The sequence below is a fragment of the Thermobia domestica genome, chromosome 7 (assembly GCF_964235325.1).
Source record: "Thermobia domestica chromosome 7, izTheDome1.hap1.1, whole genome shotgun sequence".
NCBI classification, from domain to species: Eukaryota; Metazoa; Arthropoda; class Insecta; order Zygentoma; family Lepismatidae; genus Thermobia; species Thermobia domestica.
Window position 1 is genome coordinate 185010261 of NC_137460.1, and position 27349 is coordinate 185037609.

At 35.5% G+C, this 27349-nt stretch overlaps 2 protein-coding genes across 3 annotated transcripts in view; both read right to left on the bottom strand.

The window, feature by feature from the left end:
* LOC145690603 (uncharacterized) overlaps positions 1 to 12103 on the bottom strand; it is a 28250-nt gene extending 16147 nt beyond the window's left edge. Inside the window, exons 1-2 of one of the 2 annotated variants that reach the window (XM_081765660.1) lie at positions 11929 to 12103; positions 5770 to 5986 (exon numbers count right to left, since the gene is read on the bottom strand). In XM_081765660.1, the coding sequence (XP_081621786.1) occupies positions 5770 to 5957 (188 nt within the window). In that variant the 5' untranslated portion in view covers positions 5958 to 5986; positions 11929 to 12103. Of the gene's footprint in view, positions 1 to 5769; positions 5990 to 11928 lie in introns of both variants that reach the window. The other variant, XM_081765658.1, reaches the window with a different exon arrangement.
* Positions 12104 to 25880: 13777 nt separating this feature from the next.
* Polr2L (DNA-directed RNA polymerases I, II, and III subunit Rpb10) lies at positions 25881 to 26292 on the bottom strand. Its single transcript, XM_081765661.1, has one exon. It carries the CDS (start codon positions 26173 to 26175, stop codon positions 25960 to 25962), a length of 216 nt encoding a protein of 71 aa, XP_081621787.1. The 5' UTR covers positions 26176 to 26292; the 3' UTR covers positions 25881 to 25959.
* Between the last annotated feature and the right edge of the window lie 1057 nt (positions 26293 to 27349).

Sequence of the window (27349 nt, forward strand, 5' to 3'; positions counted from 1 at the left end):
CCGGTATATATTTTTGTCAAGTAGCGAAACTTCGTGTCACGCGTGTAAGTCGACCAAGCAGAATAGCAAATCCAGTCCAGACATTTTTGTAACGTAAACGGGCAACCAGGACCTGTCAGGCCCAGTACATATTTTAAGTGCAGAACACTCAAAATTCAATGTCTGTTGCCGCATACTGTTCCGACTAAAGGTTACAATAGTCACGTGTTCAATATATAATTATGTGACAATTTGATCTAATATTTGACAGGAATTTCACTAAAGTTATATGGGGCCTCCTAGGCCCAGGTTGCCCGGTTACGTCAAGAAAAGATTTTCAAATTATATATTAAAAAAAAAAAAAAAAAAAAAGCTTTACCAACTCGATATGTTCATGATTTTAACTTCGACGAAAGATAGAAGAATTCAATATTTTATGTCTTCGAAATATGTATGGTTATTGAGAAATTTTAGAAAAATGAAGCTACTGGGCCTGGGAGGCCCCGGTTGCCCGGATAAGGGTTAAATAATACTTTTGATAAAGTGGACAGTTTCAAATATCTAGGATCAATATTAACAGAAAAAAAGCATCTTCACGAAGAAATTAAATGTCGACTAAAAGCAGGGAATTCGTGTTATTATTCAGTTCAAAATCTCTTGTCGTCGCGAATTCTATCGAGGAATCTGAAGCTTAAAATATACAAAACGATAATCATGCCTGTTCTGTATGGTTGCGAAACATGGTCGCTTACTTTGAGGGAAGAACATAGACTGAAAGTATTTGAGAACAAGATCCTGAGACGAATATTCGGACCCAAGAGGAACGGGAATGAATGGCGGAAACTTCATAACGAGGAACTACATAATTTATATGGTCTACCCAACATTGTTAGGGTCGTCAAGTCTAGGAGGCTTAGGTGGGCGGGTCATGTAGCTAGAATGGAAGAAAATAGAAACGCTTTCAAAGTCTTGACTGGAAGACCAATCGGAAAACGACCATTAGGAAGACCTAGGCGCAGATGGGAAGACAGTGTTAAGATGGATCTCGCCGAGATTGGAATACAAAGTAGAAACTGGATGCAGTTAGCTAAGGATAGAAATCAGTGGAGAGCTTTTGTGAACGCGGCATTGAACCTCCGGGTTCCATAGGCCATAGAGTTAGTTAGTTAGTTATTATTTGATATTTTAACTCATCCATAATTTGCCATATTACGATCCCGGTGAACTTCCATGTATTTAGTTTTCTCTGCATTTACTTCTAAGCCAATGTCGATGCAAGCGTTTAATAAGGACTGAGCATTTCTTTCTATTGTTCTCCTATCATCTCCTATTAAATTACATCATCAGCATACGCCGTAACCTGGTGAATACAATTCAGCTCTAGGGCCTGGCTGCTATCTTTAATTTTCCTTATAGCGTACACCGGAACAAAGCTGAACAATAATGGCAATAAACGCATCTCCTTGTTTCAGGCCATTCTCGACGTGGAAGCTCATGGACAAGAATTTTTCTGCTCGGACTTTACTTTGGAATTCATTTAAACACACTTTATTTAATCTAACTAGCTTTTTCGGTATTCCGAATTCTGTAAGAATGTTGTACAGTGTTTCCCTCCTATCCGAGTCGTAAGCCTTTTTAAAACCAATAAACAGCTGATGTACTGCGTAATATATTCCAATTTCTTTTCGAGAATTTATCAAATAGTAAATATCTGGTCGACAGTTGATCGACTTCCCTAAATCCACACTCATAATCTCCAATAATTTCATCTGCGTATGGAATCAATCTTGTTAATAGAATGTTAAGAGAAATGCCTCGATAATTATTACATTCAGTTTTGTCGCCTTTCTTGTGAACTGGAACAGTGATTGATTTTTTCCACTCTTCTTAAATGTATTCCATAGTTTTTATCTTTTTTTTTTTTTTTAAAAAAAAAAGTTTCTTAATGATATGTTGAATTCCTGTCGTTAAAAATTCAGAAACCTTCAAGACTGGGTAAACCGTGATGGTGGTTATAAGTCTAGGAAACCGCACGATCAGATGAACAGTCTATTACGCATATGATCCATTAACAGAAAATTTGGTACTTTCCCAATTCTGAACAAGCCTAAGAAACAGTCAGTGCATTATAGAATTCGGAATTTTACCGATTTTGTAGATTCCAAGCACCTGATACGTGGTAACATTATTACGTATGTGATCAATGAAAGAAAAATTTGTTCGGAATATTCATACAATGTATATGAAAGTTAAAACATAAAAATTTCAAGAATGTACAGAACCACCCGAAACCAAACTCTTGATGTGCAGCTTTTAAGATCATCATATAAATGTATTTCTCTCATGTTTTATTTCTTGTTTCAAAAAGAGGGTGTGTGATATTTTGACATAAAAATTCTACATACAATTTTGCTAGTTATATGTGTATTTTTTTAAAAAAAAGGTACTTATTTTTGTGTATAAGAAGTTAAAAAATTATTATATATATATTGGTTAATCCTTTGGAATTCATAATGTAAATATGTTAAGAATTTTTTTTTAAAAATCTTTTGGAAATTCATGGTTTATTTTAGAGGTTCTATATTATTATCTACATCAATCACTAATCAAATGAGTTCTTATGCTGTACAGAAGCGAAACAAAGTATGCTTTATCAATTTAAAGCAAAATTTTGAAAAGAGCCCAAAATTTCCCAAGCAAAAAAGCCAAGCAGAAAAAAACCGAGTTTTATTTTCAAAAAAGCCGATTTCTTTCCAAGGCCCTGCATCTCTAGTTATTTCTCCACATAACGGATACATAAATTTTACTCAGCATAAACGTTAGCTCGCGATTTCACTTTTAAAATTTTAACTAGGACATTTAGTGCATATAGTTTACATTAGACACTCCATGGTGTGTTTTGGGCTCCATGTTTGGGTCCAGTGGCTAGGCTTATCTTTTTTGAATTGGAGGGCTTCGGGTTCGAAACCGGCCAACGTCTGGCTATATAAGGCCAGACTGATAGTTTGTTTAAAAACACATCTGGTTCCGCTCTAGAATACTAGAGGAACAGAACGGGTGAATTTAACCTTATACCTTTACATCTGAGAGCTGATCTAAAAAGCCTCTTTTTGGGATCTATTCCAATATCCTCATTGAACCTATTTCTAGTTAATTTTGTTAGATAGTATCCTTTCTTGAGGAAGGTCTGATTCCGGGCTATTACTCGCATAGGTATAGGTCAGGTGCTCGATAAGTGATGAAGGCACCTTTAGTATTGTTAATTGGTTCACTTCATCAGCTTGCATAACAACGCTTCCTGAGTGAACCCTGATAAGTGTATTTTGGTTTAATGACAGAAGCAGGAAAATTTTAGATCTACTATAGTAGGAACTAATTCCCTATTATTTTTGGGGATTAGGATAGAGAAAATTTTACGTCCCTCTTAGTCTCCGGGAGGGTAAGTAGAGACAGATTAATACTTTACCTAAAGACCTTATACTTTCCAAATTACTCATCTCCAGATATTATCGTTTTATTGCAATAAAGATATCTTAAAGAGGAAACGTGATGAGTTTTCATTTAAATTTGAGTCTGGTATGCTAGTAGAAGTAAGAACACCCCTGGATTCTTACAAATAGGTTGCATAGTTAATTTAGAATTGATCGATAAGAAAGGTTGTTCGAGAATATTTATAAGGATTAAGAGATATTTAACCTATTTTCTCTCTCTCTTCCTCGCTTGTGTAAGTTAAAAGAAAAAAGGGAGAGAGAGGGAGATCTTTAACCGTCCTTACTGAAAACACCCTTGTTGAAGCTCCAGAGGATTTTTTTTAATAATAGCTGTTACCTGGTGGGTGTGATAATTACTTTAGATACTGTGAGACTGGTAATAGCACTCGCACGCTGAGGTTTACCCGTAGCCACGAACCAAACAGTGAAGCGCGTTATCGTTTTACAAACTGGAAGCGCATATAACGCCGTGCTTGTGTTACAAATGGCTACTTTATTGGTTAAAACAAACAAAAGAAAAGACCCGATCGCGAATCGAAACCGGGACCCTCTGCACCTGAGCTGTAGATGCTCCTCATTCTGCTACGCCGTCACTTGGTAACTTTAAGCGTCGTATCATATATGCGGCGAGTCGGAATAGGCCTCTTTCACACTACACGCCGCGCCGTGTGTATAAAAGTCGTGCCGTGAAACATACAGCTCTTGTGAACATCACGGCAGCTTTTTGGCCGTCCAAACTAATTTGTTGTTTTTACGATAGAGACAGTATGGATGATTGATATAGATTATTTTATTTGTACTGATTCTACTTAAGATCTAAAAGACGAAGGCAAGACGAGGAAAATGGGGTCACTTCTTGAATATTCAAAGATCTGTAGCTGGTGCATTTGTGCTATTACTTAGTGACTTAAGAAGTGGTGGAACGAAATTTTAAAATTATTTTCGTATGTCGATAGCAACCTTATTGTTGCTATGAGTTGTTAAGAGAAAATCAAAGGACAAATTTTAAGGCAGAATACCCACTTAAGACACGCCATTTCACCGACTGAAAGACTTGCCGTAGCTCTAAGGTATAGTTGGAAATTCTACGTTTCGAAAATGTTTGATGTTCATACTTAAACATTTGTATACAATTTTAACTCGATTTTGGAAATATATATATATCTTCAAGTAATACAATACCAAATTTAATTTTATAAAACAGGATCTAAATAAACATTCTCCAAGGTATTAATAATACAAGATTAAACTATAGAATTTTGCCAGGCGCACGCCATCTAGTCTACAGAGAACCATAAGTGACAATAGTAATCAACACACCGTGAACGGCGCGGCGCCACGTCGCATCTTGAAGGGCACCGTGATATTTACGGCGGCCGCAAGCGGCGAAACGCCGTGGCCGGATAATCTGAAAAGCCTCGTATATGCTAATGGTAATAAAATAATCACGGCGCTGTGACGGTTGCGGCAAAACGCCGCATAATCTGCAAGGGGCCTAAGATGCTTTTTCTCCATTATTTTTGGCTATTGCGCTCTCCCAGTTTGCAATATTAACACTTTAAAAGTGCAGTACTACCTCGCGAAAGATGGTCTCGGAAGTTCATTTACCAAAGCTTGCTTTCTCCTTGTAAGATTTATTCATGACCTTACGCACATTGAACAACAAACTCAGTCTCTTGATTTCTGATCTGATTATATTGAAGTCTGTAAGTAACATACCGAAGTATAAAACTATCTGACTGCAGTAATACGTGAATCTAAAGTTCAGTTTATTATTCGGTTACTGCTTTAAAGATTTAACATAAAATTATTACAACAACTAAAGCATTTAATTTTATCTCAACCCAAGCCACAATTCAATTGATTTCAACGACATAATGATACTCACTGTACGTCATTCGTGAGTGTAGATTATGCAAGGGTTGATTTATGTAGCATTGAATTCGCTTCAAAGATGCACTCGTTATGCAACAGGCTTTACTATTTCTACTTCAACTCTTTAACCTTTTTTATTTCGAATGAGCATTACTGAACATTTTCAATACAGAAGTTGACAGGCAGTAAAAGCTAATTCTTAGTCACGCAATTAGTTTTCTGAACATAATTACCATAAACATACATTTACTTGGATCATTTCAATCCGTTCTTTTCTATAGTTATAATGATTATTTCAAATCATTGATTTGTAGTTCTCAACGTTCCCTAAGTCAAAACTATCACACCTGCTACTAGCTCGTTGTCTACACATTAAGTGAACGCTACTCTAAGAGAAAACGTATAGAAAAGAACTGCTACTAACCGTGTAGATTCCTCGGTATTATGATCATAACTCTGGTCGATGCATTCAGTTTCGTTTTCTTCTATCTTCACTTCGCAGTTGAAGTTCTCAAAATTCTCAACATACTTATTATCTTCATCGTCATCGCTATCGCTCACTGTCTGTTCTTTAGGGCTATTATCTTCCACTCCATCTTCCACGGATTCCATTGTAAACGTTACTGCTAATTATTCCGCAACTACTGAAAAAAGAAAGTCATTCATCATTTATTTATTTTTTGATTTCAATGAGTGTACTCTAACATTTACAAACATTAGTCCAGAACTATAACACAATCCTCTGTAACTTCTTTAAAATGTCAAGGCAATTCAATTTTGCGTGGGGGAATTTTGGGTTGTAACTGATCAATTGACTAGGAACACTTTTTTCCCCCGCTTTTCTCCTTACAGGTTTCATATGGGCAAGATGTGAACATCCGTAAACCATCAATAATTGAGTCCTTGTATAAATCTAGCGTTAACTCATCCTCAGTTACTCAGCGGATTTCTCGTAGTGTATGGTGATATACAATGACCCGTAGTAATGTGCACAGGTGATCTGTCAAATTTCAGAGTAGTGACTTCAACACACACATGACACGCCACACACTATCACAAACAGTGACAACTAGACACACTTGGATAAAGTGTATTTCAAGAGGACAAATGTACGAACACTTATGGAAAATACATGAATGTCCAAGGAAACCGTTATAACAATTATTTTGAGATTACGTTATAAGGTGTGATTCAGCATAAGTGTCGCGAAATTGTAATCAAGATAGAAAGCGCCATACTCACGATAAACTATTTATTCTTTCTTGCAGGAACAGAAGGTACAAAACGCTGCAAGAAAATGTTACAACTTGGTTGACACGGGCCCATGCCTGTAGGTCTCCACCAGCTTGCTGTGGAAGCACATGAACAGCCTTTTTCCGGACTTTTCTGCCACTCGCTTGGAAATGGTTGCCCACACGCGCTTGAAACGATTCAAATTCTTTGCAGGTGTCTTCCTTTTCTTGTATTCAGCCTTGCATAGTGCCCAATATCTTTCGATAGATCGATTTTGGGGCACATTTGGGGCGTTAATGTTTTTGGGAACGAAGTGGATGTTGTTATCCTCTAAAAGCTTGGTCACTGTACCCGCATAATATGAAGTTGCCAGGTCTGGCCAAAATAATACATACCCATGGTCCTCTTCTTCCCCAAAAATAGCCGTTTCTTGATGCACTCTTCTCTATATATATAATGGTTCATGGTACCGGTGGTAATGAATGGTTCGGACACATCAACGTCTTCTGAAATGGTTTGCCAAACCAAGTACTTAGCTGGAAATTTCGATTTTTGTTGCACTCGAGCTTCGTATAGGATAGCATGTCCTGGAACTAAGCTATAGTACTCAGTTCCAGCCGTTTCTTTGGGATCCGCGAACACGTATGTTTCGTTATCCATTACAAAAAAAAAAAAAAAAAAAAAAAAAAAAAAAAAAAAACTCCGCCACTAGGAACACTTATCTTGTAGAGTTTTCTTGTGCCCCTTTTGACTCGCTCCACTTGATTTTTCACGTACTTTGGTTTATGCTACTTCTTCCTAGTGATAATCCCAAGCCTCTTTTTTGCTCGATTCACTGTAGATTGCGACGTTCCCACGCGCTTTACCAACTCACGGTATGAGCATGATGGATTTTGGACCAATAGTCTCTTGAGCCTTGCATCTAGCTTGGTGTTTGGTTTCGGTCGGTATGACGGCTTTAGATCAGTGCTTCCAGTATCCACGAAACGTTTTATGGCTCTCTGGGTTGTCCTGTCAGACACACCTTGCTTCCGGAAATGCTCTAAAGTTGCTTTTCGATTGCCGTTTTGGCTCTGGAAAAACTTGCCTATCGCTTTGTTCAGGTATTTTGACTCTTCACGCTTCATTCTGCACCCACTCTTACACTACAACTAGCTGGCTAGAAACTGTGATAAACACACTTTACAAGGACCTATAGATGGCGCTTCTCGTGCAATTTGTTCCGTGTTGGCATGACGTTACACCACACGACACTTATGCTGAATCATGCCTTAGGAAAAATCTGACTATCGCATTTCTAAGCTACTGATAAGGTGTACGATGAAGGAAAAAAACTATGTGTATGACGATTTTTTTCAAAACTTTCTGGAACGTAATGTTTTTCTCGTTGTTTCTTCATTATCTTGAAAGGAGACATCCGAAATATCCACAACTGTACAAACTGTGCAATAAATTGATCACTAGTTTCTTCTAGGGACAAAATGAAGTAATTTTCAATGACTGTTTGGAAAGCGATGTTACAATCAAGAAAAGTGACTGCTTACCACTGAACACGCTTAACTGTATATTATGAACCAAGAAATTGGAATTACTGAATACTGACGTTAAGCTAAATCACGATAATGTCAGATCGCATACAAAACAAATATGTCAACGCAGAAAACCACAAAACTGGGATGAACGATAGTGTCCCTATCTATTTCCTTACAGTACCGACCTGCCCCTTTAGATTTCCACCTATTTGGAAGCTTAAAGGTTATCTGCGTGATAAGACATTTGCAAGTAACAAGTGTTCACTGCGCATATCAGAAGTGATGTGCCGGCTAAGCTCAGGAGTTACACTAATGTGCTTTCACGCAGGGAAGGAGGAAGGGGCCCAAATGGAACTAGACTGTTAGGTGTTTATTTAAATATGCTTACTAAAGCAAAATGATGAATGTTTATAATAGAACAAAAAGAAATGCCCATTCTTTACATGGGAAGAATGAAGTTTATTGAATATGAAACCGGAAATTTGAACCCCTCTTTTCCTTTTAGAAGAATTGTCGAAAACGCTGCAACACATTTTTACTCATTTTTAATTATTAGTTTATATATCGAATTTCACGTATCCAACTTAAGCGAACACCTACATTAACCATTTTCTGATTAAAGAATCGAAAATTTTAATACTGGAAACTATCTCCTTTAATAGCAGAAATTTTGAAAAGGCTGAAACACGTCTTCCACTAATTTAAATTAGGAGTTAATGTACCAGACTTCTCACCTCTAACTTAAACGAATACTCAATAAAGTAGTTCTGTATAAAGAATCGGAAATTCGAATATAATGACGTGATTTTGAGTTTAACGTCTATTTAGCACCGAGGCTATATGAGACGGGACCTACAGATTAACGTGGAATCCGAATCACATGAGCTCCCATCGGGTCGAATATAATGGAAATTGTTTCCTTTCCCCATTAGAAGCGGAATTGTCGAAACACGTATCCTCCTAATAAGAGTTTATATACCAAATTCCACGCCTCTAACTTCAGTGAATCCTCACAATTGAGAGTCGAAATCTGAATACAGAAATTGCCCCATTTCCCTATTTAAAAGCAGAATTCCCGAAAAATACTGAAACATATGTTCAGTTATTTTCAATGAAAAGCTCATGTGCCAAGTTTTATCTTTCTAATCTGAGCTACTTTGTTCTTGAAAAAAGTTTTGAACCCCCTTTAACCTACCTTAGGACACGTATTTAAAAAAATCCTTTCTTATCACTTGTTTTCATGACAAGGGAATTTCCTGTCCAAAATTTATGATTCTAGCTATAGAAATATGGTCTTTGTATTCATGAGTGGGTCACTTTCACTCTTATATGATAATAGAAATATGAAAGCGGAAAAAATCCTGAACCATGTCACCACATTATTGTCCCAAAGGCTATAATGAATGCAATACTAATAAGTGGCAAAGCCAAAAATATATCACGGAGACTACTAGTAACTACCGTAAGGAATAAATGTGCTTACACACACATCCAAGTACACCAAGCATTATGTGGCGTCACAGTCTAAAATGTGAGCCGGTCAGAGTACTTCATAGGCTCTTGTGACAATTGTTTCAATACACAAAGGCGAAGCGAATTGCAGGTTAACACAGATTAAGAAAGAAGTTACATTATTTTCAGTTTTCTTTAGTTACACAGTACTGAGATACTTGAGATGCAAGGGCTCGGAAAAAAACGGCTTTTTTTAAAAAAAAACTGTTTTTTCTGCTTCGCTTTTTTGCTTGGGAAATTTTGGTCTTTTTTGAAAATTTTGCTTTAAACTGATAATGCAGACTTTGTTTCGCTTCTCTACAACAAAAAACTCATTTAATTAGTGGTTGATGCAGATAATATTTTGAAACTTCGAAAATAATTTCAAAAAAATTTTTTTTTAAATTCTTACATATTTATATTATGAATTCCAAAGGATTAACCAATATATGTAATAATATTTTAACCTCTTATATACAATAAGTACTTTAAAAAATGACACACAAATAACTATCAAAATTATATGTAGTATTTTTACTTCAAAATATCACACACCCTCTTTTTGAAGCAAAATAAAGAAAAACATGAGAGACATCTGCACATCAAGTGCTTCGTTTCGGGTGGTTCTGAACATTCTTGAAATTTTTCAGTTAAGTTTGTATGAATATTTCGAACAAATTTTTCACTGATTGATCACATACGTAATAATCTGTTACCACCTATCAGGTGCTCCGGATCTGCAAAATCGGTAAAGCTCCTAATTCTGTAATGTACTGACTGTTCCGTAAGCTTGTTCAAATCGGGAAAGTACGGTATCGAATAGGGAGGCGTTCGAGTCGAGTCGAGACAGAATTTTCCTGACAAAATTCGAGTCGAGACACAGCTCTTCCAATAGAAAAATATATATTTTTCGAGTCGAGACATCACTTTTACAGCACATTTTCGAGACGAGACAGTCTCAAATCTTGTCTCCTGCGCATCCCTAGTATCGAATTTTCTGTTCATGGATCATATACGTAATAGACGGTTCATCTAATCGTACGGTTTCCTAGGCTGTAAAATATATAACCACCATCACGGTTTCCCCAGTGCTGAAGGTTTCTGAATTTTTAACAAGAAAATTCAACATATAGTTTTTTTTTTTTTTTTTTTTTTTTTTTTTTTAACAAAAAAGAGAGACCATGGAATATATTTAAAAAGAGTGGAAGAATCAATCACTGTACCAATTCACAAGAAAGACGACAAAACTGATTGTAATAATTATCGAGGCATTTCTCTTAACATTCTATTAATAAGATTGACCCCATACGCAGATTAAATTATTGGAGATTATCAGTGTGAATTTAGTCGAAATCGATCAGATATTTACCATTTGACAAATACTCGAAAAGAAATGGGCATACATTATAGGGTGTATCAAAAAAAAAAAAAAAAAACTTTTTTTCGAAATCCGGTTACGGCTAGTGCGGATTTTTGGCCAAATGACATCAATAAAACGTATAAAAACTCTCAACTCGATTAGACAACTCCTTCTGCTGCCGAGTAGAGCCCAAATATTAGAAAAATCAACAAAAGATTCACTTTTCAACTGATTTTCCAAAAAATATTTTTTAAGTATTTGCTATATTTTTCGGTCTTTTAAATTATTGAAATAACATTGGAAAGGAGAAATAAATACATAAAACAAATTTATTACGGTTATTTCTGTACACCACAAGCATAAAAACCTAGTTAATTATTTGTAAAAATGCACTGATCTTCTGTTGGTTGAATTGACGTGGAATAGCCCATACCGTTTTTCCTGTCTGCTCTCTTATTTTATGTTACGCAGAAACAACGGGAAACAAATAAAACAATAGGTACTCAAAACTTAGAACTCGACACTGAAAAAAAGTAATCATTGCAAAACTAGAATCAGTAACTCAAACCTTGATGGCAGAACTTCTTTTGTCTTTCTGCGATGAGATCTTGTAAGTCAAAGGTTTTCTGCACGAATTCTTCAAAAATTTTCTGCAGATGAAACACTTGTGATTCTTAAAAATACATTTTACACGGTATAAAAAACAGTTCAAACTATATTTATGTGAGTTATCCGTCCATTTAAGACATCTGCACATAGCAGGCATGTTTTTAAACTTTTCTGTTGGCTTTTTTTTTCTCCTGTGGCATTTTTTCTGCACAGGCGTGGCAAATTTTCTGCGATCATATCGCAGATCGCGGCATGTTCTGCTATGGGGATTCAAACTGTACTCGGATCTACCTTCTCCTCTTCCATATATAAATATAAATAAGTACACAAAGATACAAGAAAATTTATCAGTACGTACCTTTCATGCAACCAGATCACAAATCACACTGAATGGTACCACGTAAGCAGACTTGAGACAAAGTTGAAGGTTCAACTATGGAATCCTTTCGATTCTTGTTAATTTTACGTTCAATTTCAAAAGAATAAATTGTGTCACAAGTTAGGATTGGGAAGAATTACGAAATCACCATTAACTGAAACAAAAAAAAAAAATAAAAATAAAATAAAATAAAATAAACAACTTTATATATATTTGCATTAAAGCAATATTGCATAGCAGATTCTTCACAAAATCACAGAAATGTGGTGAATCTACGACAGTCATTCCATATCAAACATACAGTTTCCAATCGACTTTTACAGACTGCAGTGATATTTTATATTCTCATCGGTATAATTAGTGTGTGGAAAAGCGGGAAGCTCAAGGTAACTCATGAATCGGTTTCGAAATTACAAGATCCCAAAGTTCTCAAAATTTACCAAAAATGGCATGAGTGATATTTGTTCAATTGGCATTTGCCGCTGACCTAAAGAATTTAAGACACTGGTTAAGGTGTTATTTTCAAGAGCTTTTAAATCGTATGTAACACCATGGAATTTTCTTAAATTTTTTTTTTTCGAAAAAAAATCAAAATTTTGAAGAATTTTCTGAAAAAGCCATGAATGTATTCCCAAAATTTTATTTTGGTACTAGCATGGAATCGTTTGTTACAAGAATTTACACTTCCAAACGCAAAGTTGAAAATTGCAGTAATTTAGGTTCTTCATAAGAAAGATCACACAAAAGAAATAAAGGTGTATTAAAATCAAATTATTAACATACACAGTTTATTTAAAAAAAAAAAAAAAAAAAAAAAACCTGCTTTCTGTCCATATTTGGAAGCTCAAGTCCTCTGTGAATATGCTTACCACTTAATTTGGAGTGAACTCAAAAAGGCTTTCTTTTCGCTTGTTACTATATTCTTGTCAGGCAAGGTGTACAGTCAGTGCGTCAGGATCACAGGATTGACCATACACAGTACATCCACTGCATAAATCCAGAGAACATCTAGTTTCCCAGAATATGCAAAAGGTGGAGATAAGCCAGCTGAATAGAAAAATGTCACGTTCACTACATCTTTCCACAAAAGATACCCAGCCACCACCTGCTGTTATAGATTGCAGTTATGTATAAATTTCTCTCTGCCACTGCCAGCTTGTCGTCGCATTTTAGTAAGTGTCTGTTTTAATGAACTCTAGAACACGAAACTATACTGACAAATAGATTGGGAATATCTGACGCTGAAGAAATGAAAGCATAAAATTTCCGATCTTGAATGTTGCGGACACTGTTTCGCGACACTCCAAGATTACAATATAACTGATATGCTGTGTTTTTGTTTCCCTTAAAGTGAACTACAAACAATACCGTCGCCAGCTTAAATTCCCTGAGGGGACGGAGAGGCATAGAAAATATTTAGGGGCTCCTGTAGACCGAAAAAGATAACGCATGCACGAGAGGCAGACGTAGTCACCAGGAGGTTCCCACATACTTGTCCCCTCCCCTCTGGTGCGATCACTAACTATACGCAGTGGCTTCCTCACTGGTTCAGTAATAGCTTTGCGCCTCATCCTATGCAACAAAATAATTTCAATTAGTTTTACAAAAAGGACTTAAATTAAACTAATTTTCAACTCCATATTTGAAAGTAGACAAACGATCTCAATCTGAAATATCAAGGTTTGTCATTTTCCAGTGGTACCAAGACCTGTACCAAACTTCATTAAAATCTAGCAACGGTAAGGTAGAACTGTGATAATGGCTCCACAATAATTTGCCGAACTGAGCTATTTTTGGGACAAGAAACAGTATATCATTAAATTTTTCCCACTCACCTCCATGTTGTGGACGACAGTAAGGTTTATCACTATAAACTTTAGTAACTCTGTACAGGGAAAAAGAAATCTTATGCCGGTTAGGCTAAAGGAGACGGAGCTCTGTACAGGAACAAACTACAATAACATGAGTGTTGAATTCAGCAATATATTTTTCCTCCCTTTGTGCATTTAAAAACTTGCTCAAAATGGGCACCGTGTCTCGACAAACACACTTGCATTCTGAGAGCATCAATCCTTATGGCAGCCGTATAGGTCTTGACCGTAATCTCGTTGAGGCGTAATCACCATCTGTCTTCAGTTCTTCGATAGGTGGTGACTGCACCTGCACTATTTTCTCCCGTAGAAAACTCCACAAATAAAAATCAAGGGTTTTACTTCAGGTGATCTCGGTAGCCAAGGAATATTCCGTCCCTTATGCCAAATTAGACGACCAGGAAATGATGACACAAGATCAGAAAAGTGATATGAATTGATCCTACCGTATTCCACTTCTTTGCACTGCACTGTTATGGGTGATTTAGTTTCGTATAATCGTTCACAATGAAAACGCTGCTCTAAACTGAGAGAGACAGCAATCTTGTATGTGACGTCACGCATGTGTTCTCAGATAAGCAAACCAAAAATTGAGACGTTGAATTCAATGAGCCATGTATCGCTGTTGCAGAAGTTTATAACGGTAAACCTTATTGTGGTCCACCTTGTATATAGCGCAAAAAAGCAAAAAACTGCGACTGGAACAATTTCCATTTATGAACTACCAACTGTGAATTGCTAAAAGATAAGCACAAAAATATAAAATGGTGTAGTAAATAAATTGATTGCGTTTTTAATAAATTTTAAAGGCAATGAATAACCATACGACAAAATGTTAATCAACGGGTTTCGTAAAAATCGGTGATTTATTTAGGCTCACGTAAGACTGGAAAAAACTGTTTACACAAAAGGAAGTCAATACAACTGGAATACTACCAGGGTGGAAAAAAAACATGATTTATTTTTTTAAATCATTTTTCTTAATTTTTTTTTTATTTAAATAGATTTTTTGATTTAAATCAAATCTTTCTCCTCGTATAATACAAGTCGCGAACTGAAGAAAAACATTAGGAATTAATATTAAGTGTTAATTTGATTTAGATTTTACAGAATATTACAAATAATCAGATATTTCTATTTTCAATAATCTGTCCGTCTGGTACTAAATATTCTACTATAACGTTTCCTTGTTTGCAATCTGTTGTTAATTATGCCATTTAAGCGAAAGTATTGGGGTTTGATTTTGAATTAAACCCCAATCGTTAACCTATTTCAATCCCAAGCAATGTTTCAGAAGCATTAGGGAAAAAGTACAGCAACATTTATCAACATGACACTTCTTTTCACGAAAGTTACCGATATTTGGCAGGGGCATATTAAAAAAAAAAAAAAAAAAAAAAAAAAAAAAAAATCGGAACTAGCTAACGGTACGAAATACATATAAAGTACATAAATTTCGTCTCAAATTAACCAGGGTTTGCCCAAGTGGGCCCAGCCCGAAAAAACCCAGCGGTTTTTTTCGGGTTGGACCCACCTGAAAAAACCCGCCTTAAAACCTACCTGGGTTTTTGAGTTTTTTGTTAGTATATTATTGGTACAACTAAGGTGATCACATTGAAAGTTATTTTTATCAGATTTTGAACTTTCTTTGGGCGAATTAGATGCTCTCAATTTAAGGTAGACAACAACATTCAACATAAGACCTTTATAAAGTTCTGAATAAACTGAATGGATGAATAAATAATAAATAATAATAATAAAAAAACTTCCCTTAGCTTGAGATAATTATAGAACAAATTAATGTGTGGATTATGCTTATAGCCTATTTGAAATAAAATAAGCAATTCTATATTTTAGAAAAATACTTTCCGTGAATAGTGTGCTTGCTGACTCGACGCCACCGAGAGACGCTATCCCTCATACTCTCATACTTTGACGGGTTTAAGGTCATAGATGCCGGTACTAACAGTAAATATGTAAATACATTAGTAAAACTATTAGTATTATTTCTTACCTTTGGTGGTAACAAAAGTATTCAGTAAAATTTGGTTTTCCAACAACAGTCATTTGTTGCTACCCTTCAAATAAGCATTTTGTAGAATCAAAACCAGCAATAGCATAAAATTCTTGTCAAAATTAAGAAGCTTAATGCTCGGAGTTCCGAAGACTACGTAACTCTTACTATTTCAAGTGCTGAATTCAAACTTCAGTATGAATTGAAGTTTCGATGTACAGTAAAGCAAGCTGCATTTTCAGGGAAAACCTGTCGTGAAAGAAGTATTCGGGAAATTCCCGCAATGGAATGCGCAAAGCATCGGAAGTGAATACTTCAACAGTAAAGCTATTTATTTTACGCTAGAAGATATTTAATTTCGTTTATTACATTTTGAAACATTTTCTTTATAAATTATGAATTTCAGGCCTCGGAAAAGAATAGGGTTGCTATTTCACCGACCTGGCCGGAAATATTGCTATTATTTTGATTAAAGCCGGTGACCGGTGCAAACTTCTTACCAGCCTTGTATCTAGTTCAAAGTATAGATTAAAAAAGTAACTTTCGTTCTGTAAATCCAAAACTCACCTTTCACCATCTATCAACGATTAATATATTTTGTTCATCTGCTTACATAATTTTGAAGAGATGACAGGGACTGTATCACGGAAAATTTGAAATTTATTTGTATGGAACTTTATACATTTATTGAGAATAAAGAAAAGGACTTCTTAAAGCAGTTTCCTGTAGTTGATGTGTAAATTTAAACAATAAATTTCATTTTCCAAATTTAAAATTGTAACGTAAAGATTAATTTATTCATTTGTTTCGATAATTTTAAAGATGTGGTGATAAATACAAAAAAAAAAAAAAAAAAAGATCAATGCCGATTTCAGTTTCTCATTTATAGTAAGGATGGCCAATTCTGGAATTCGGAAAAATTTCTGAATTCTGGAATTTTCCGAAATCCGGAAAGTGAAATTTCCGGAATCCGGAAAATTTTGGCCATTCCTAATTTATAGTATTAAGCTTATTATTGAATGTACTAAGAATATGCAGAATACAGGTGCTAATGAACTTTTGTTCACGATAGTATTTTCCTCCCCATGGGGAAGGGGTCCGAACAGAGATACGTTACACTTAGACCTATATCATAGGGAATTTTGCGGGGGTGCGGTTTTACTACTTTCCATAGCTGGCAAACACTAGAAAAGAAACGTCTTGCAACAAGTGCTCGGGAAATTCCCGTAATTGAACGCACAAAGCATCGAAAGTGAACTTCAACAATAAAACCATTTATTTTACGTTGAAAAATATTTATTTCATAAAAGACATTTTGATGAATTATGTCTTTGTTTCAAAATAATATAGCTATTTGGTATTCATATTTGCCGAACGTCACTCAGGCTCCTGGGATGATCCAAATTTGTTTGTTTGTCTGCCTGTACTACACAGTGTTCAACTTTCGGTCTTTTAAATTTTCAGGATACAAACTGGACCTACACTAAATTTTCTGCATAGATTTTGGCGGTATACGAACGTAAAATTACAAAATGGCTCTTAAAAAAATAGCGGATATCCACGCTACAAAGGGCAGTTTTCGGTCTTCCAAGTTGAAATTTTCAGAGTAAAAGCTCGAGAGACTAAATTAGCTGTATATATTTTGGCGGCATAAAATTTCAAAATGGCTGCCATTATTCAAAATAGCGCGTATCCATGCTACAGGGTACAATTTTCGTACTTTTTAAGTTCAAATTTTGAGGGTAGAAGCACGGGACATTCTAAATTTGCTGTATAGATTTTTCGGCTATCCAATAAAAAATTTCAAAATGGCGGCCATTTTTTCAAAACAGCAGAGAATAGAAAAATGTTGCAAGTTGTAACAATGACAATCTTGAAATATAAATATTTTAACATTTTTACCCCAAAGACATTGAAATATTTCGAAAAAAAACCAATTAAACCCGATAAAACCCGAAAAACCCACATGGACCCAGGTGGGTTGGGTTTTTTCAAAAATACCCGGGTTTTTTCAAACCCTGAAATTAACTAAGTAACTCTATGGCCTATGGAACCCGGAGATTCAATGCCGCGTTCACAAAAGCTCTCCACTGACTTCTACCCTTAGCCAACTGGATCCAGTTTCTACTTTGTATTTTTATTTCTGCGACATGCATCTTAATATTGTCGTTCCATCTGCACTAGGTCTTCCTAATGATCGTTTTCCGATTGATCTTTCAGTTAAGACTAACAGCGTTCCTACTTTCTCCATCCTAGCTACATGATCTGCCCATCTGAGTTTCTTAGACTTGATGACCCTAACAATGTTTGATAAACCGTATAAATTATGTAGTTCCTCGTTATGAAGTTTCCACCATTTCCCATTCCCGTTCCTCCTGGGTCCGAATATTCGTCTAAGGATCTTGTTCTCAAATACTTTCAGTCTATGTTCTTTCCTCATAGTAAGCGACCATGTTTCTCAACCGTACAGAACAAATCATGATTATCGTTTTATATATTTTAAGCTTCAAATTCCTCGACAGAATTCGCGAAAAAAGATTTCGAACTGACTAATAACACGAATTCCCTGCTTTTAGTCGACATTTAATTCCTTCGTGAATATCCTTTTCGTCTGTTAATATTGATCCTAGATATTTGAAAATATCCACTTCATCAAAAGTATTATTCGATATTTTAACGCATCCAAAATTTGCCGTATTACGACCCCGAGGAACTTCTATGTATTTAGTATATAAATTTCGCCTAGTTTTAATTTTTTTTTTTTTTTTTTTGTTTTGTTTTGTTTTAGAGGGGATCGGACCCATCTAAATACGCCCCTATTGTCTGGAAACAAACAAATAGACGTGGAGACAAAAGAAATTTCGTCTTAAATGTCCATGGTGATTTCCCCGCTGGAACAGTTAACGATTTAAAAACCCTATGTTACGAAGAAAAGAAAGCAGAATTCACCCGTTACCCGTTCAAAACGGAATTTTCTCTAATCTTCCTCTGCATTATGTTTGTTTTCATACTGTGCTCACATACATTTGAGTCTCATTGTATTATGATTATTATCTTGTATAATCGAAATAACAGAACAAAAACGGGTCACTTTCAATTAATTTATTTCGGAATTTGATTTAAATCAAAGATTTTTATTTAAAAAATTAAGTGATTAAAATCGTGATTTAAATCAATCCACCCTGAATACTACCAGTGATTATGTTACAGTTTTAGGGGACGACGTGAATCATATGGACAAGATATTGTTTCCGGGCAATAATGTTATATTCTACTAGGATTATATGTCCATTCACAGAACAATTAGCTCTTGTAGTAGTAAAACAATTAGCTGTAGTTTGGGGAGCACAGGAACGAAACTGAACACCTCTCCTGGCCTGCTTAACCTCCGCACGTAAACGTAATTGAATGTCTGTGATCCGTTTTTGAGATACGAAGTCGGGCAGAAGCTCTTGAAAGAAGTCAAATTTTCAATTCCTCGTAACTTCGTTCATACGCATTAAACAAAAACAAAAACAAAAAAAAAAAAAAAATCTGTAACATCATGATCATAGTATTCAACACCGAAGTACTTTACATATATGCCCCGTCTGTCTCACGTTATTACTGCTCTAAGGGCACCCAAACTCGGGTGTTTATGATACTGTAGCGTCCTCTGTTTGCAACACTGTGTGACTGGATAGTATTGTAAGTTTTCGTTTTACAATACTAAGGGATTTGACATATGTAATAACCTGACGTAGTAGCATTTAAAAAATACAACTTCATATTGAGTTGACAATATTGTTGATCTTCTGGTATCACTGAGTACGCTAAACAATGTTTCCTTGCCGATATTTACATAGTACAAAAAAAAAAAAAAAAAAAAAAAATCAGCGTTTCTGCTTAAGTTTTAAAAGTTAGGTAGATAGATAGATAGAAGGATGAGAGAGGTTTTACTATATTCAGGGTATCCATAAAGTCCTTTGCCACCCCTAAAACTCGGAAATGGTATATGTCAAAACGAGAAAACACGTATTTCATCATTTTAAAAGTACCACGTATTGCGGGAAACAAAGTTGCTCCAGGGTCCCAGACGGGGTTCAACTCAAAATTTGCAAATGGCAAGGGGGGAGGGGTCAAGTAATATATCGTTTGAAAGCTATTGTTAAAAGAAGGAAGATGAAACAGGTTTTATGTTTCAATACCAACCCTGAATGAAATGACGGGGGGATTAAAATGTTAACACGGCCTTGATTGAAAAGTCCATGTCACTTCTAATGATCCAAAACGGTAAAACATAAAATGTCAAAACGATAAAAGGAGTGTTTCCTTATTTGTAAAGTACAGCTTTTCGATGTGCAAATATTTGTCCCAGAATCTCTGTAGGTTCCAAGTGGGATCCAACTTAAAATTTGCGAGTAGAAAAAGCGTCAAGTACCATATTGTTTGAAAGTTATTCGTAAAAGAATGAAGACGATACAAGTTCGGAACGGCTATGCAAACCGTGTCCGAAAGAACAGGGATTGGGTGAACTGAGAGATATGTTAACAGTAACACCTATTGAAAGATTTAATTAACTGGGTGCATGTCTGCATTACTAAGTGAGACAATACTATTTCAAGTAGAAGTGTGCTTACTTATACCTCTGACGTTATTACTAATATTCCTATTACAAGTACTAATATTTCTGTTCCATCTTCCTTCTTTAAACAATAGCTTTCAAACGATATACTACTTGATCCCCTTGCATTTTGAAAATTTTGAGTTGGACCCCGTCTACGACCTTCCGAGGGACCCTGGGGAAACTGTTTCCCTCAATACGTGGTATTTTTGAAATGATGAAGTACGTGTTTTCTCGTTTTGACATATATTTCACTGTTTCCGAGTTTTAGGGGTGGCAAAGGACTTTAGGGACATACCGTGAGCATAAAGTCCTGCCCTGATTATAAAAAAATATTACGGAATAACCGTTGGACAGAATAATGTAAATTCTGGTCCGTTACATAGGTTAGTATGACAAGTTTTTTAAGACCAATAGATGGCACTAGTGCTATCTAAGAGTGACGCAGTACGTTACTTAGCGCGCGCGGGTTATTTGGCGAAATGGCATTGAAGCAGGAGAAAGCGCAATGCGTGCTGTGGTATAACGAAAGCAAATCGCCCATCAGTAACGTAAGTAACGTAAGTGGTCTTTAAAAAAAAAAAAAAAAAAAAAAAAAAAAAAAAAAAAAAAAAAAAAAAAACTTGTAATACTAACCTATGTAACTGACTAGTATTTACATTATTATCATTTACAAGTCTGCCTAAGGCATTCAAAATGAAAGTGTTAATGCTTTGAAGAATGTTAACCCTCCCGCTGTCCCAACCCCATTGTTAGGAAACCAACTACCCAACCCCGAGTCAGTGAAGCGGAAATCGACCTAAAACCGATGAGAAATTTGTGCTCAGGAACTGCATCAATTAGTACAACAAAATTAGTAAATCCCAGGTCTGTTAAAAGCAGAACTTCACCTTCAAGTTTTATTGTATTGCAAAGCCCCGAGGCTTTCATTCATTGTCGTGCTCTGTAGATAATAGCTATGTATCCGAAACCATGCTTCAAACCGTACTTGTAAATTGTTTTCAGTGTTTTATCAAAATACTTTTATCTTACGGTCCAAATCTCTATCAAATAATTATGATGTAATCACAATCACTGTTATATTGATGGGTAATTCTTTGATAAAAGATACCAAGTTTTTCAACACAGAAATGAACTATCAAATAATTGTAAAGGAAGGGTTGTAATAATACCAGTACATCAAAATTACAATGTATCCTACATAAATTCTTGTGTTTTAAATTTTGTGTAATTGTCAAACTTTCCTGTCACTCACAAAAGATGTTTATTTGTGCAGTATACATTCCTCCGAATACAACTGTAACGACATATGAATTGTTTTATGAATTATTGAAAGTAATGTTCCAATAGGAAGCACCGTTCTTTGCATAGGGGACTTAATATAAATAAAATATGTTCTAATATTTACCTACTTTCAACAAATAAATGTAAAGACTTAAATAACTTTATTTCCCTGTATGACTTAACGTCCCATAATGACATTCAAAATACTAATGATCGAACATTAGACTTAGTACTTTCAAATCTTAATGAGGTTTTGTGATAAAAGTGTGTTCTCTTTTTTCTAATGAAGACAGGCATCACCCAGCTTTACTTATCTCTCCCATTTAAACACCTGCAGAAACACAAGATAGAAGTTAAGGAATCCGGCTTTAATTTTAGAAAAGCAGATTTCCAAAAGATGTACATAGAACTCTCTAACGTAAACTCGGATTGCCTCTCGCAATCGAATGATGTAAAATCTGCATTAACAAACTTCTATCAAATGATTAACAACATATTTTCTGTACCAAACGACATTATCAGCGGAAGTTATCCATATGTTGGTTTACTTATAATTAAGAAAATAAAATTCAAGACGTACCACCATAACAAGTGGAAAAAGGGATCAATAAATGTACTTTATCATCGCGATCAATTTGAAAGACTGCTTAAATAAATAAAATCTGATATAAAATTAGCCTACAAAACTTTTATTTTAAACTCAGAATGCTCTATCGGAAAAGACCCGAGCCGGATCTGTTGTTTTATTAAACGCAAAACACATTTGTCACCAAGCACCCTTACATACAATGGCCATGATATCCACCATGCCAATGAAATAACACAGGCATTTGCACAAATTTTTTTCATTCAGTTTACAACAATGTACCCGCCACATAAAAGTTGACTCTGCTTTCTAATCGGACCGAATGTAAGGTATTAAACAAGTTTCAATGAAATGAAATAGAACTCGAAGAAATAGAAAATGCTATACGAGCGTTGAAACCAGAAGCATCTTGTGGTTCTGATAACATTCCTCCTTATGTTGTGAAATATTGAAGTGATGTATTTCAATACCCACTCTGCATTATATTTAACATTTCTATCAGAACAAATACATTTCCAGATAAATGGGAAGTTTACTTTGTCCATTACCAAAATCTGGAAACAAGAGAGAAATTGAACATTTCATGTCAATAGCTATTCTGTCGCACTTTGCCAAAGTCCTTGAAAATATGTTATGTGCGCGAATTTTAAATAAGGTAAAATCCGTTCTTCCAACTTAACACGGCTTCTTACATAATAGATCTACTTCGACAAACTTATCAATTTTAAAAATTTTTATAGCAACAGAATTCGACGTGGGCGGTCAAGTAGATGTCGTTTATACTGATTTTAGCTAGGCATTTGACGTCGCTGATCATGATGTCTTGCTACTAAAAGTAGCATCTCTGAATTTTTCGAAGCAAACAATGGAATATCTTGTATCGTACTTGCATGACCGAAAACAATATGTTTCACACAAAGAATTTGTAAGTGAAAAGTTCAATACTCTATCGGGAGTCCCTCAAGATTCCCCTGTTGTTTCTTCTTGTTATTAATGATATTCCTCTGTGTATAAAAACTTCAAGTTCTTCTCGCCGACGATCTTAAATAATACTCGAAAGTAAGTCAATTGATGATTGCGTAAAACTTCAACAGAATCTACAGAGGGTTCAAATATGCCGCTTTTTAATTCCTGGCTCCAGAACTTGAGGCACTATTATAGTATATGAAGAGAAACTAGAGGAATCTTCAGTCCGGACGGCCAGCTCAGGATTTTAAATCCTGAGTATAATACGGGATTTTATTCCTATCCTACATTATATAAAATTACCCACGTTTTTGTTACGTACAAAATTGTATATTTTGTTCCTTTTAAAAATCGAAATACAAGCGGGTGTCAATGGTGCAAAGTATGTCCCGCGGATGGGGCTTAACGGCTTCCCTTGTGACACTTTTTTTCTTTTTCTTGTTGATAAAGTTCAATGTTTCACGATTATGAACCGAGGCCAAGGGAAACTATGATGATGAGATGCATGATAATGGTGAGAGAACCACGAGAAAATACACACATGGTATTGTCCCACCACAAAAACCACTTGGTGGGAGCTGGAGTCGAATCAGGAACATAGTATTTTGTGCAGATTTAATGTACGGATCCAAGAATTTGTAAAATTTAAGGAACAAACTTGTAACAATATTTTAATAGATTAGTATGTAAATAATCTAAATATACTGTGCTCTTACTTATGGGATGCGTATCTATGTAAAAATGCATCAATGAAAGTCAAATCTGTTATGTATGGATTCACCCATAAAGTAGCTAGTAAGCACAGTATACAAAGTGAAGTATCTCTAGTCAATGTGCTAACTGATGACGCGCAACTATAGGAGTGTAAAAGAGTTAAGGGATCCACATAATTGTGAAATTTACGTTAGTAACGTGTTAAGTTAATTTGGAACAAAATTATGCAAGCAATGAAAACATATCGGGGTATTACCTATAACGTCTTTAGTAACGTATAAATAATCCACAACGTAAGGTAAGTAATTTTATGCCATATACAGAGTTTTGTGCTACTGTCGATTATGTGTATAACCACTTTCGCTGACGCGCCTGCTCCATACGTACACAACCCCTCGCTAACGCTCGGACACACTGCTCCGTTCCTATCCTCACTCGGTTAGATACTATTCGTGTCTTTCGTATCAAGTTCACACCCCAAAAATTATTGGTTAAGATACAAAAAGAAAAAAATGAAATGAAATCTTTAAGGACGATACAAAAAGAATATGATTTATGTATGGATCCATATAATAAATTTCAGAGCTCCTTCATGGCTAAGCGGTTAGTGTACGCGCCTTTAGCGTGGGAGAGAACCAGGTTCGATTCCCGGCGGGAGCTCATGTGGATCGGATCCCACGCTAATCAGAACATCCACGTTTTACATAGCCTCGCTACTGTAGAGTCGTTAAGCTCAAAATCACCTTACTTCATATAATAAAGCTACACCTAGTAATTAAGTGGAAATATGGCAATAAAAAACGGGGAAAAGCAATAAAACCTGATTTTATCTAATAAATTAAAACCCACTTGGGCCGGGACTTTTACAACCAAAATGTGGTGCAAAATTTACGGAGAAATAAACAGAGTGACAGAATGTCATCATGGCAATAAGAAAAAAGGAAAAAAGGTAAGAGAAGTCATCAGTGTAGATTGATTAATAAGGAAAAACCCCAGTGTTTAAATAGAGTCGACTGTTTACTGATGCCAGATAATAAAGGAACTGATCATGGAATTCTGCCTGGATACTTACGGGAAAAAGTAGTTTTCGACCTTGTCGCAATTCACGGGTAAGTTACGCTTGTCGAGCTGCAATACTAAAATCCAGGAATTTTCATATTGTGACTAATACAGTATACGTACAAATTTGGCAAGAACGCATTATGGCGTTCTGCGCAAGTTTCTTCTCAAAATCTATTTCCTTAAATGTAAATTAATATTTAAATAAAATGTGAAACAACATGAAAAACGGTCAAACAATATATCTATTTCATAATAAGACCGGTACTTTAAAATACTTTACACATACAAATAAAGGTTTCATAAAACTGAGCAGTTCAAGTAAGATCTAATACCAAATGTCATCTTGTGTGCTCATTGTAAAACGAATCAAATATTTTCTTTTATGTGTGACCTTTTTCGATATCAGAAGACACAACAAATAAATCAATGTCTTGTGTTGTAGCTGAAACATAACTATCTTACAGTCCAATATTTATAATATGTAACGTTTCATTGCACAGTGGTTAAGGGAATGAGCTAAAATATGTACTGGCTTCCGACTGGTGATCCACTTTAATACACATAGTATTGCCGAGCAAGTCTTTTTGAGTGAAGGCGGGTTAGAGCCCTGCAGGGCACGTTGTCTTGTCTTTATTAAAGCTCTATAGGAAGTTGAACCTGTGTTCTAGAACAATGCCGGTTCGAGACTACACTAACATCTTTCTTCGCCCAAAATGATTCCAACAACAAAAAACTAAATAAATAAAAATAATAATAATAGTAATAAAAACTGTTGATTCAATGATTATAAGTCTGCAACTGTTCCAAATCCCTCTCATATGAAATTAATACTTACCATAATTTATATTGAGTACTAGATTCCGAAATACTATAATTGCGTAAGAACTGAGATTTTGCAGTCAGCATTGCGTTACTTGGTGTCCAATTTTTCCAAAGGAGCGTAGTTCAGAAGTTTTTCAATAAGATCAACATGTCCAAGAAGCATCCTTCTACAACAGTACCTCTTCAAGCCCAAGGCATCTAACGCATCACCTTCTGTGTATTCCGCTTGTAACAAACCTAAATACGCTTCCCACTTATTGCCAATTACTTTTCCGCAAGTAAAACACCTTATTGGAATAATCATTGTCACGTAAACAATATTTAATTGAAGATAACCTAAAATTACATACAACTCAAACTCGAAACTTCTACAACGCTACAAGCACAGATCACATAGCCTAACGGCAAGATTGGTAACTACATGGAAAAACAAGCGTATCAAGTTCGTCGCGCTTGCAGCGACATCTACTCTCGCTGGCAGGATAATGTAACTACTCACCAGCAGTGTAACTATCCACCTAAAGAATTCACCAATATAAGCAGTAGATCCATAGGCATAGACTAGTTACCAACATTAGCAGTATATCCATACAGCACCTTGACGTAGTTTATAAATAATATTTGCCATTAAATTCAAAATTCAAATACGATGTCCTTCTAGTAGTCCTAATTTCCTATCTTTATTCATCCGACTATTTTAATCGAAGGTCATATTAATAAGAGTTGAAGTGTGGTTATTGTGTACCATGTTCGTATAATTTAGAAATTGGAGACACTCTTTTTTCACTCTATGCTTTAAGTACGAATTCAATAAAATTCAAAGAGAAAAAATGCTAGACTTGTCTGGCAATCGAATCTTTCTCTACTCTTATAATGCCGGTGAGCTATCATACAATTCCAGTTCCTCCCCCATTGGCTCTGCGCTGTCCTGAACATTGAATTAGGGTTAGTCTGGACAGTATACCGATACAGTAAGCTATAGACCGGAATACGACCTCTTATACTCTCACATTTTCATTGTTCTAAATTTATTGATTTCGTACCTACAAAAGATACAGTGAAAGAAAAATCAAACATTTTCCCCCAATTTCTTAATAAATAAAGTTATATATATACAGAGTGAATCAAAAGTCTGGACACGGTGGAATAAATCGAGAACTTAACTTCGAATCGAAAAACCAAAAAACACGTGTTTAGTAATATTAAAAAAACTATCTGATGAAACCAAACTTGACCCTCTAGACCCACCCCCTGGGGGTTGGAGTGGGGTCAATTTTGAAATTTCTAATGGAAACCCCAACTTTTGATTGCAGATTTGGATTCTACGGCCCAAACTATGTAAAGTTTCATCAATACTTTTCCGTCGATGCATAACATGGCGCAGTAATCGGGGAAAATAAATAGCCCCTAAATACTCCCATTTCGTTCATGAGCTTGGTAGTATTTCCGACCTCTGTTCTCGTTCAGTGTCACTGGTT

Excerpts from the sequence above, each read along its gene's own strand:
- Polr2L (XM_081765661.1), bottom strand. The coding sequence starts at position 26,175 with ATGATTATTCCAATAAGGTGTTTTACTTGCGGAAAAGTAATTGGCAAT.